Source organism: Sebastes fasciatus, unplaced genomic scaffold (assembly GCF_043250625.1).
Source record: "Sebastes fasciatus isolate fSebFas1 unplaced genomic scaffold, fSebFas1.pri Scaffold_25, whole genome shotgun sequence".
Classification (NCBI taxonomy): Eukaryota; Metazoa; Chordata; class Actinopteri; order Perciformes; family Sebastidae; genus Sebastes; species Sebastes fasciatus.
Window position 1 is genome coordinate 275,001 of NW_027428182.1, and position 13,162 is coordinate 288,162.

Below are 13,162 nucleotides of genomic sequence, written 5' to 3' on the forward strand. Positions count from 1 at the left end.
GACAGGGAGACAGACAGGTAAACAGATAGACAGACCGGTAGACAGACAGGTAGACAGACAGGTAGGCAGACAGGTAGACAGGTAGACAGACAGGTAGGCAGACAGGTAGAAGGGTAGACAGACAGGTAGACAGACAGGTAGACGGGTAGACAGACAGGTAGACAGGTAGACAGACAGGTAGACAGACAGGTAGACGGGTAGACAGACAGGTAGACAGACAGGTTACCTGTGTGTTGAACAGCTGTCTCAGCAGTCGGGTGTCCTCCACCTGTCCTCTGATGTCAGCCCTCCACAGTCTGAGTCCAGGTCGAGCAGCGAACACCTGAAGGTCGCTCTGTTTACAGAGAGCCGGCAGGAAGCACGCCCCGAACCTGCCGCTGCTGTGACATCACAACCACACCACAGCGACAAGGGGGGGTTAGCATCACGGCTTTAGCCTCTGGCTAGCAGTAGCGTGTTAGCACGTGGTAGCACGTGGTAGCACGTGGTAGCACGTGTTAGCACGTGCTACCACGTGCTACCACGTGCTAACACGTGCTAACACGTGCTAGCACGTGCTAGCACGTGGTAGCACGTGGTACCTCTTGCGGGGCTTGGTGCCCAGCTGCTGGACTTCCTGTCTCTGAGTGCAGTACAGCAGAGATCTGTGCTGTGTTGAGATCAGCAGCACCTGGTGGCGGTACTCCATCTGGACCACGGAGGAGGACTCCTCCAGCAGCAGCACCGGTTTACACACCCCCTGTTAACACACACACATTATATACACTATAGATATATAGGTATATATCTATACACTATACTGGAAAAACAAAGTAGTTAAACTTGTGTTTGGTGGATTATTTCTCTGTTGTTCCAATGCTAATGGTGATGCTAATGCTAATGGTCATTGTATTCTACATGGTTGAAAGCCTGGTTATTGACCTTCACAATGATGTCACACTTGTAAGGATCATGTATTTGTGGGATGAGCAGCACAGCTGATGATGTGGGGAGCGCCCAAGAACAATGTTCCAAAATGCTCTGTCAATGGTAAACAGTGTATTCTCATAAGGCTACCAGGAAGCCTGCAATGACTGCCCTTCACCGTCAGGCCCGTTGGCGCTGGTGTCTCCAACACAGACAATGGAACCTGAACATGTGGGGGAATGTCATGTTCAGTGATGAGTCCAGGTTCTGTCTGCAGAAATTGGATGGCAGGTCAAAGTATGGAGACGACGTGGAGAACGCTATGCTGATTGTTGAACTGATGGAGTAACAGCTTTTGGTGGGGGCAGTGTCATGGTGTGGGGGGGGGGGCATCTCCCTCACTGGCAAAACAAGGCTTGTCATCATTGAAGGCCATCTCAATGCAGGGAGATATCAGGATGAGATCCTGCAGCCAGTGGTGATCCCATATCTCCACAATCTGGGACCTAACTTCATCCTCCAAGAAACAACGCCCCCCCCCCCACAGAGCCAGGGTTATCACAGACTACCTCCACAATGTGGGAGGAGAGAGAATGGAACGGCCTGCCAAGAGTCCAGACCTCAACCCAATTCAACACTTGTGGGATCAGCTTGGGCGTGCTGTACGTGTTAGAGTGACCAACACAACCACGCTGGCTGACCTGCAACCAATCCTGGTTGAGGAATGGAACGCCATCCCACAGCAACGTGTGACCAGGTTGGTGACCAGCATGAGGAGGAGGTGCCAGGCTGTTGTGGCTGCGTATGGATCTTCCACCTCTACTGAGGCTCCTGACGGTGGATTCAATCAATCAATATGTCTTGTTTGTTCCTTGTTACTGATAGAGAGTTCAATCATCCACCAAACAACTCACAACAAGAGTCAACACCAACAGGAGAATACACTGTTTACCATCGGCACCGGGGCTCCACACATCATCAGCTGTGCTGCTCATCCCACAAATACATGATCCTTACAAGTGTGACATCATTGTGAAGGTCAATAAACAGGCTTTCCAACGATGTAGAATACAATGACCATTAGCATTAGCATCACCATTAGCATTGGAACAACAGAGAAATAATCCACCAAACACCAGTTAACTACTTGTTTTTCCAGTTTATATATATATATATAAATATATATATATAAATATATATATAATATATATATATATATATATATATATTTATATATATATATATATATCTCACCTGGTCCAGGTCCAGAGAGGAGAACACCACTCGTCCTTTATCGTCTCCAGAGAAGAGCTTCATCCCGTTGGTGCTCCACGCCAGAGACGTTACGGAGCCTTTATGGAGGCCGACCACGTCGAACCGCCTCAGCTACACGGAGAGAGACCAACAGGTGGGTGTGATAGGCCGATGACGGGACATCACCTGGCTCTGAGACACCTGTCCAACGTCTCACCTGTTTGTTTCGACCAGGAAGCGGAGACACCAGCTGGAAGACCGCAACTCGACCTGATGCTGTTCCCACGGCAACCAGATCATCAAAACAGCTGAGCAGCTTCACCGCCGTGATCGCATCACTCTTTCCCTGTTACACATCATCAAAGCATCAATATATCAATATAGAATATAGAATATATAGCACCCAACTGAATCAGCATGATGTCACTTCCTGTTAGTGGAGGGAACCAGGGAGATGCTAACTTCCTGTTGGTAGCTAGACCTCCTGTAAAAACCGACTGAGCACCACAGAAGAAGAAGAGCTCTGACCTCCAGGCTGTACTTGTTCATGTGTCCGAGGCGGCGGCAGTACAGGTAGAGCATGCCGATGCTGCTGCCCACCGCCAGGAAGTCACTGCTGCTGTCCAGAGCCGTCAGGTAGACCAGGACGGACCTGAACCCACGCTGCACCTGCAGGGAGACCGCCAGAGACAGGCCTTCATCATCACATCATCAACATCATCATCATCATCATCATTAGAACATTCAGCTCCCCCCTTCCATCACATTCACTTCACCACTAGTGGTTGCCAGCCAGACCATTAAGCTAAGATGCTAATGTGTTCTAACGTCAGTTGTTATTTGTTGCCACGGTAACTACTGGCGTATCCTGCAGCCTGATGGAGACACCAGCGTCGCTGAGCCCTGGGATCAGTACCGGATCAGTACCGGAATGAAGCCAGACGTTCACCGCCAAACTGACAACACAGAGACACCACGTGACATCAACGCCGGTATACTAGGGCAGCACCTTGGCCTGGGTTCTGGCCTGGTTTGGAACGGTTCGGTACCTTGGCCTGGGTTCTGGCCTGGTTTGGGACGGTTCGGTACCTTGGCTGGGATGGCGTTCAGGAGATAGTAGAGCGGGCAGAACTCTCTGAGGACAGAAGGCGGGGTGGCCATGGTTCTGCCGGAGGACGTCTGGAGGACGTCTGGAGGAAGTCTGGAGGACGTCTGGAGGACGTCTGGAGGACGTCTGGAGGACGTCTAGAGGACGTCTGGAGGACGTCTGGAGGAAGTGGACTCAACTGTTTCTGAAAGTCAAATGAAAAGCTCCAGTTAAAAACCCATGTTAGAAGGTGAGAAGAAGAAGTGCATGTAGAGAACGACACGGAGGGAACACGGGGCTTCCGGTTCTAATCCAGCACGGTGTGGTGGACCAGACACATCACAGAGAAACCCTTCATCAGGTTGTTAGAGGTCTAACGTCATGTTATTACTGGTTAGAATCAAAGAGAACCGCTGTGAAGGTTCTGCTGTCAGAACAGCTGAAGGACTCAGTTCAGGGTTCCGTTGCTGGTTATCTGATAACATCCACCGTTAGAAGACATTGAGATGTACTGAAGGCAGCATGGAGCTCTGATCATCAGCACAGGTTCATCTGATCTGATCTGATCTGATCTGCTCCTCACCAGAGAACAACATTAAACTACCAACACATTAACACCATTAAACAAAAACACTTCACCACCACTACATTTATATAAACCATTTATATAGAAACCATTTATATAGAAACCATTTATACATAAACCATTTATAGAAACCATTTATATATAAACCATTTATATAGAAACCATGTATAGAAACCATTTATAGAAACCATTTATACATAAACCATTTATAGAAACCATTTATATAGAAACCATTTATAGAAACCATTTATACATAAACCATTTATATAGAAACCATTTATACATAAACCATTTATAGAAACCATTTATACATAAACCATTTATAGAAAAACCATTTATAGAAACCATTTATACATAAACCATTTATAGAAACCATTTATACAGAAACCATTTATAGAAACCATTTATACAGAAACCATTTATATAGAAACCATTTATAGAAACCATTTATACATAAACCATTTATAGAAACCATTTATATAGAAACCATTTATAGAAACCATTTATACATAAACCATTTATAGAAACCATTTATAGAAACCATTTATATAGAAACCATTTATAGAAACCATTTATAGAAACCATTTATAGAAACCATTTCTATAGAAACCATTTCTATAGAAACCATTTATAGAAACCATTTATACATAAACCATTTATAGAAACCATTTATAGAAACCATTTATACATAAACCATTTATAGAAACCATTTATATAGAAACCATTTATAGAAACCATTTATACATAAACCATTTATAGAAACCATTTATAGAAACCATTTATATAGAAACCATTTATAGAAACCATTTATATATAGAAACCATTTCTATAGAAACCATTTCTATAAACCATTTATATAAACCATTTATATATAGAAACCATTTATAGAAAACATGTATAGAAACCATTTATATAAACCATTTATATATAAACCATTTATAGAAACCATTTATAGAAACCATTTATATATAGAAACCATTTATAGAAACCATTTATATAGAAACCATTTATAGAAACCATTTATATATAGAAACCATTTATATATAGAAACCATTTATATAAACCATTTATAGAAACCATATATAGAAACCATTTATATAAAACATTTATATAGAAACCATTTATAGAAACCATTTATACATAAACCATTTATAGAAACCATTTATAGAAACCATTTATAGAAACCATTTATATAGAAACCATTTATATAGAAACCATTTATAGAAACCATTTATATATAGAAACCATTTCTATAGAAACCATTTATAGAAACCATTTATATATATAAACCATTTATATATATATAAACCATTTATAGAAACCATTTATATAGAAACCATTTATAGAAACCATTTATACATAAACCATTTATAGAAAACATTTATAGAAACCATTTATATAGAAACCATTTATAGAAACCATTTATACATAAACCATTTATAGAAACCATTTATATAGAAACCATTTATAGAAACCATTTATACATAAACCATTTATAGAAACCATTTATAGAAACCATTTATATAGAAACCATTTATATAGAAACCATTTATAGAAACCATTTATAGAAACCATTTATATATAGAAACCATTTATATAAACCATTTCTATATAAACCATTTATATAAACCATTTATATATAGAAACCATTTATAGAAACCATTTATAGAAACCATATATAGAAACCATTTATATAAAACATTTATATAGAAACCATTTATAGAAACCATTTATATATAAAACATTTATATATGAACCATTTATAGAAACCATTTAAAGAAACCATTTATATATAAACCATTTATAGAAACCATTTATATAAACTATTTATATAAACCCATTTATATATAAACCATTTATATAAACTATTTATATAAGCATTTATATAAACCCATTTATATAAAACATTTATATATAAACCATTTATATATAAACCATTTATAAAAAACATTTATAGAAACCATTTATATATAAACCATTTATAGAAACCATTTATATAGAAACCATTTATAGAAACCCATTTATAGAAACCATTTATATATAAACCATTTATAGAAACCATTTATAGAAACCATTTATATATAAACCATTTATATATAAACCATTTATATAAACTATTTATATAAGCATTTATATAAACCCATTTATATAAAACATTTATATATAAACCATTTATATATAAACCATTTATAAAAAACATTTATAGAAACCATTTATAGAAACCCATTTATAGAAACCATTTATATATAAACCATTTATAAAAAACATTTATATATAAACCATTTATATATAAACCATTTATAAAAAACATTTATAGAAACCATTTATATATAAACCATTTATAGAAACCATTTATATAAACTATTTATATAAACCCATTTATATATAAACCATTTATATAAACTATTTATATAAGCATTTATATAAACCCATTTATATAAAACATTTATATATAAACCATTTATATATAAACCATTTATAAAAAACATTTATAGAAACCATTTATATATAAACCATTTATAGAAACCATTTATATAGAAACCATTTATAGAAACCCATTTATAGAAACCATTTATATATAAACCATTTATAGAAACCATTTATAGAAACCATTTATATATAAACCATTTATATATAAACCATTTATATAAACTATTTATATAAGCATTTATATAAACCCATTTATATAAAACATTTATATATAAACCATTTATATATAAACCATTTATAAAAAACATTTATAGAAACCATTTATAGAAACCCATTTATATATAAACCATTTATAAAAAACATTTATATATAAACCATTTATATATAAACCATTTATAAAAAACATTTATAGAAACCATTTATATATAAACCATTTATAGAAACCATTTATATAAACTATTTATATAAACCCATTTATATATAAACCATTTATATAAACTATTTATATAAGCATTTATATAAACCCATTTATATAAAACATTTATATATAAACCATTTATAGAAACCATTTATATATAAACCATTTATATATAAACCATTTATATAAACTATTTATATAAGCATTTATATAAACCCATTTATATAAAACATTTATATATAAACCATTTATATATAAACCATTTATAAAAAACATTTATAGAAACCATTTATATATAAACCATTTATAGAAACCATTTATAGAAACCCATTTATAGAAACCATTTATATATAAACCATTTATAGAAACCATTTATACATAAACCATTTATATAAACCATTTATATAAACCCTTTATATATAAACCATTTATATAAACCATTTTTAGAAACCATTTATAGAAACCCATTTATAGAAACCATTTATATATAAACCCATTTATATAAACCATTTATATAGAAACCATTTATAGAAACCATTTATAGAAACCATTTATATAAAAACCCATTTATATAAACCATTTATATATAAACAATTTATATAACCCATTTATATAACCCAACTCCAAAGAAAGGTAATTTGTTTAATGGAGTTTGGTGTGAAGCTAACAGCTAGCTAACATCATACAGCTAACAGCTAACAGCTAGCATCATACATCATACTGCTAACACAGAGTTAGCTGTATGATGCTAGCTGCTAGATGTTAGCTGTATGATGCTAGCTGCAAGCTGTTAGCTGTATGATGCTAGCTGTATGATGTTAGCTGTATGATGTTAGCTGTATGATGTATGATGCTAGCTGTATGATGTTAGCTGTATGATGCTAGCTGTATGATGTATGATGCTAGCTGTATGATGTTAGCTGTATGATGTTAGCTGTATGATGTATGATGCTAGCTGTATGATGCTAGCTGTATGATGCTAGCTGCTAGATGTTAGCTGCTAGCTGTATGATGTTAGCTGTATGATGTTAGCTGTATGATGTTAGCTGTTGCAAGCTGTTAGCTGTATGATGCTAGCTGTATGATGTTAGCTGTATGATGTTAGCTGTATGATGTATGATGCTAGCTGTATGATGTTAGCTGTATGATGCTAGCTGTATGATGTATGATGCTAGCTGTATGATGTTAGCTGTATGATGTTAGCTGCAAGCTGTTAGCTGTATGATGCTAGCTGTATGATGTTAGCTGTATGATGTATGATGTTAGCTGTATGATGTATGATGCTAGCTGTATGATGTTAGCTGTATGATGCTAGCTGTATGATGCTAGCTGTATGATGTATGATGCTAGCTGTATGATGCTAGCTGCTAGCTGTATGATGTTAGCTGTATGATGTATGATGCTAGCTGTATGATGCTAGCTGTATGATGCTAGCTGCTAGATGTTAGCTGCTAGCTGTATGATGTTAGCTGTATGATGTTAGCTGTATGATGTTAGCTGTTGCAAGCTGTTAGCTGTATGATGCTAGCTGTATGATGTTAGCTGTATGATGTTAGCTGTATGATGTATGATGCTAGCTGTATGATGTTAGCTGTATGATGCTAGCTGTATGATGTATGATGCTAGCTGTATGATGTTAGCTGTATGATGTTAGCTGCAAGCTGTTAGCTGTATGATGCTAGCTGTATGATGTTAGCTGTATGATGTATGATGTTAGCTGTATGATGTATGATGCTAGCTGTATGATGTTAGCTGTATGATGCTAGCTGTATGATGCTAGCTGTATGATGCTAGCTGCTAGCTGTATGATGTTAGCTGTATGATGCTAGCTGTATGATGTATGATGCTAGCTGTATGATGCTAGCTGCTAGATGTTAGCTGCTAGCTGTATGATGCTAGCTGTATGATGCTAGCTGTATGATGCTAGCTGTATGATGTTAGCTGTATGATGCTAGCTGTATGATGTTAGCTGTATGATGTATGATGCTAGCTGTATGATGTTAGCTGTATGATGTATGATGCTAGCTGTATGATGCTAGCTGCTAGATGTTAGCTGCTAGCTGTATGATGTTAGCTGTATGATGCTAGCTGCTAGATGTTAGCTGCTAGCTGTATGATGCTAGCTGTATGATGCTAGCTGCTAGATGTTAGCTGCTAGCTGTATGATGCTAGCTGTATGATGTTAGCTGTATGATGCTAGCTGCTAGCTGTATGATGTTAGCTGTATGATGTTAGCTGCTAGATGTTAGCTGCTAGCTGTATGATGTTAGCTGTATGATGCTAGCTGTATGATGCTAGCTGCTAGCTGTATGATGTTAGCTGTATGATGCTAGCTGTATGATGCTAGCTGTATGATGTATGATGCTAGCTGTATGATGTTAGCTGTATGATGCTAGCTGTATGTTAGCTGTATGATGCTAGCTGTATGATGTTAGCTGTATGATGTTAGCTGTATGATGCTAGCTGTATGATGTTAGCTGTATGATGCTAGCTGTATGATGTTAGCTGTATGATGCTAGCTGTTTGATGTTAGCTGTATGATGTTAGCTGTATGATGCTAGCTGCTAGCTGTATGATGTTAGCTGTATGATGCTAGCTGTATGATGCTAGCTGTATGATGTTAGCTGTATGATGCTAGCTGTATGATGTTAGCTGTATGATGTTAGCTGTATGATGCTAGCTGTATGATGTTAGCTGTATGATGCTAGCTGTATGATGTTAGCTGTATGATGCTAGCTGTTTGATGTTAGCTGTATGATGTTAGCTGTATGATGCTAGCTGTATGATGTTAGCTGTATGATGCTAGCTGTATGATGCTAGCTGCTAGCTGTATGATGTTAGCTGTATGATGCTAGCTGTATGATGCTAGCTGTATGATGTTAGCTGTATGATGTATGATGTATGATGCTAGCTGTATGATGTTAGCTGTATGATGCTAGCTGTATGATGCTAGCTGTATGATGCTAGCTGTATGATGTTAGCTGTATGATGTATGATGTATGATGCTAGCTGTATGATGTTAGCTGTATGATGCTAGCTGTATGATGTTAGCTGTATGATGCTAGCTGTATGATGTTAGCTGTATGATGCTAGCTGTATGATGTTAGCTGTATGATGCTATCTGTATGATGTTAGCTGTATGATGTTAGCTGTATGATGCTAGCTGTATGATGTTAGCTGTATAATGCTATCTGTATGATGTTAGCTGTATGATGCTAGCTGTATGATGTTAGCTGTATGATGTTAGCTGTATGATGTTAGCTGTATGATGCTAGCTGTATGATGTTAGCTGTATGATGCTAGCTGTATGATGTTAGCTGTATGATGCTAGCTGTATGATGCTAGCTGCTAGCTGTATGATGTTAGCTGTATGATGCTAGCTGTATGATGCTAGCTGTATGATGTTAGCTGTATGATGTATGATGTATGATGCTAGCTGTATGATGTTAGCTGTATGATGCTAGCTGTATGATGCTAGCTGTATGATGCTAGCTGTATGATGTTAGCTGTATGATGTATGATGTATGATGCTAGCTGTATGATGTTAGCTGTATGATGCTAGCTGTATGATGTTAGCTGTATGATGCTAGCTGTATGATGTTAGCTGTATGATGCTAGCTGTATGATGTTAGCTGTATGATGCTATCTGTATGATGTTAGCTGTATGATGTTAGCTGTATGATGCTAGCTGTATGATGTTAGCTGTATAATGCTATCTGTATGATGTTAGCTGTATGATGCTAGCTGTATGATGTTAGCTGTATGATGTTAGCTGTATGATGTTAGCTGTATGATGCTAGCTGTATGATGTTAGCTGTATGATGCTAGCTGTATGATGTTAGCTGTATGATGTTAGCTGTATGATGCTAGCTGTATGATGTTAGCTGTATGATGCTATCTGTATGATGTTAGCTGTATGATGCTAGCTGCTAGATGTTAGCTGTTAGCATCAGGAGGACAGAGTCTCTTACTCAGAGAGGTGGAGGAGGTTGAGGAGGAGAGATGGAGAGGTGGAGGAGGAGAGCAGGTGTTGTTGTTGATGGAGTCTGATCTCAGCCAGATGTTGTACCAGATGTTTAATGAGTCTTCATCCTGCTGTCACAACCCAGAACCAGCAGCCTCCATCGGTTCTGTTCTTCTGTTCTGATCACACTGAACACTCTGTAACCGTCTGTTACCGTCTGTAACCGTCTGTTACCGTCTGTAACCGTCTGTTACCGTCTGTTACCGTCTTCAGGATCATTATTAAATATTTATTTATATTTATATGAAGGACCGGAAGCGGAAACTCAGAGACTGCTGCTGGATGGAAAACCCGGAACCTGGATCTGTTCTTCATTAAAGTCCAGCTGCTCCTTAAACTACATTAAATACTATATTATAATCATTAAACATGAACTATACATCTATAACATCCTCTGATATAAACTATATTAAATACTATATTATAATTATTATGGCTTCCTTCTTATTTCTATTCTAAGCCATATTTCTTTCGCCAAGAAAACGTGTCAACAAGGCATCTACTAAATAAAGTTGCGCTCATTCATGGGTTTACTCACGGTTAGATGTCCTTTCTGTCATTGGATGCATATGATTGATTTGCAGCCTTTGTGTGTGTGTGTGCATGTGTGTTAAACTACATAAACCAACCCAAACAACCCAAAACAGGATATGCCGCGGCAACCCAAAGTAAAGAAAAAAGATCAACCTAAACTTCGTCTTAGTGAAATGAACAAACTATATTAAAGCCCGTTAAAAAACTATTTCGGCTCTTGGCGTCCTTAAACAGCTGCGCTCTCCACAGCTGATACTAAATCAGGATGACGGCATCAACTGGTGCCAAATTTATAAACAATTCAATGCTGTGGTTGGCCACATGGGGCAAAAATACCAATTACTATCAACATAATGTTTCTCTTATAATAAGGAATTTTACTCCTTTCTCAATATTTGGCTCCTACATACCGGCCCCTATTGTTCTAAGTGCAAAACGTAACAATTCAACTAAACAAAAAAATGGAGCCAAACTAAAAATAAATAAATATGTTTCTTATCGTACTACCTCATAACTGTGTTATGTGTTTGAGTGCACTTGAAATCTCGATTTAATCTGAAGTTTCTACTAAAAGGCATATCTTGCTGATTGGCCGCTGTAGAGTGCTGGTCTTTGTCTTCAGCAGTACACTCCTGACATGTCCTCTTGAGTCAGCCTTTGCTTCTATGATTCTACCCAAGATCCATGAGCCTCTAGGGGCATTACTGTCCGCCACCACTACAATATCTCCTGTTCTGAAGTTTCTCTTGGTGCGATTCCACTTCTGCCTTGCTTGCATCAGAGGAAGGTATTCTTTTATCCATCGAGTCCAGAAGAGGTTTGAAATGTACTGGATTTGTCTTCATCTGCGCTTGGCATATAGATCTTCCCTTTGGAACAATCCAGGTGGGAGAATGGGTTGCACCTTGAGCTGCAACAGATGATTGGGTGTAAGGGGTTCCAAGTCATTTGGGTCACTGCAGGTTGTTGTTAAAGGGCGACTGTTAAGTATGGCCTCAACTTCACACATGACTGTTTCCAAGCTTTCGTCATCAAGAGTCTGCTGTTTTGTGACTGACAGAAGGATCCTCTTGACTGAACGAATCAATCTTTCCCACACCCCACCATGGTGTGAACCCGCAGGTGGGTTGAATGTCCATTTTACTCCTCTTTGCAAGAGAGCATCTTTGATCTTATTTAGGTTCCAAACTTGGAGTGCTTCTCTCAACTCTCTCTCAGTAGCAACAAGATTAGTGCCGTTGCCTGATCTGATTTCCTTAACCTGCCCTCTCCTGCAAATGAAGCGTCTGAATGCATTTATACATGAACTGGTGTCAAGGGAGTGGGCCACTTCTAAGTGAACAGCTCTACAGGACAGACATGTGAAGATTACTCCATATCTTTTTACTAGGCTTCGGCCTCTCTTGACTTCTATTGGCCCGAAGTAGTCTACACCAACAAGTGTGAAGGGAGGTAACTCAGGTGTCAGGCGGTCTCTGGGTAAATCTGCCATTTTTTGCTCACCTAGAGCTGAATGAAGGCGTCTGCATGTTACGCACTCTAATATAACCTTTCTAGCGAGGGTGTTCGCACAAGGGATCCAATATTTCCGTCTTAACTGAGATAACATGATGTTTCTTCCACTGTGGCCTACTTGGTCATGGATGTGTTTGAGCAACAGCTTGGAAACATGATGATCCTTCGGCAGGATTATTGCATGCTTTGTTTCCTCTGGCATAGCCGACCTGCTTAGTCTTCCGCCCAGTCTGAGCAGGCTATTCTCCAATCTGGGGTCTAAGTTAAAGATGGGGCTATCCTTTCTTACTGTGAGGCCCTTCTTTAATCTTGCAATCTCATTTTGAAAGCCTTGTTGCTGACAGAAGCATGCAATAGCTTTTTCAGCACCGCTTATGTCATCCACTGAGAGACTGACATTGGTTATGG

The 13,162-nt window shown here is 37.8% G+C and overlaps 1 protein-coding gene across 5 annotated transcripts in view; it reads right to left on the reverse strand.

Annotated features, from left to right (window-relative positions):
* Positions 1-11,076, reverse strand: part of LOC141763676 (tectonin beta-propeller repeat-containing protein 2-like) — a 59,453-nt gene extending 48,377 nt beyond the window's left edge. For 2 of the 5 annotated variants that reach the window (XM_074628244.1, XM_074628245.1), the window contains exons 1-8: positions 10,653-11,076; positions 3,409-3,452; positions 3,250-3,353; positions 2,689-2,829; positions 2,378-2,506; positions 2,161-2,292; positions 582-739; positions 227-380 (exon numbers count right to left, since the gene is read on the reverse strand). In XM_074628244.1, the coding sequence (XP_074484345.1) occupies positions 227-380; positions 582-739; positions 2,161-2,292; positions 2,378-2,506; positions 2,689-2,829; positions 3,250-3,321 (786 nt within the window). In that variant the 5' untranslated portion in view covers positions 3,322-3,353; positions 3,409-3,452; positions 10,653-11,076. The other 3 variants (XM_074628243.1, XM_074628242.1, XM_074628241.1) reach the window with 3 other exon arrangements.
* Positions 11,077-13,162: the final 2,086 nt, after the last annotated feature.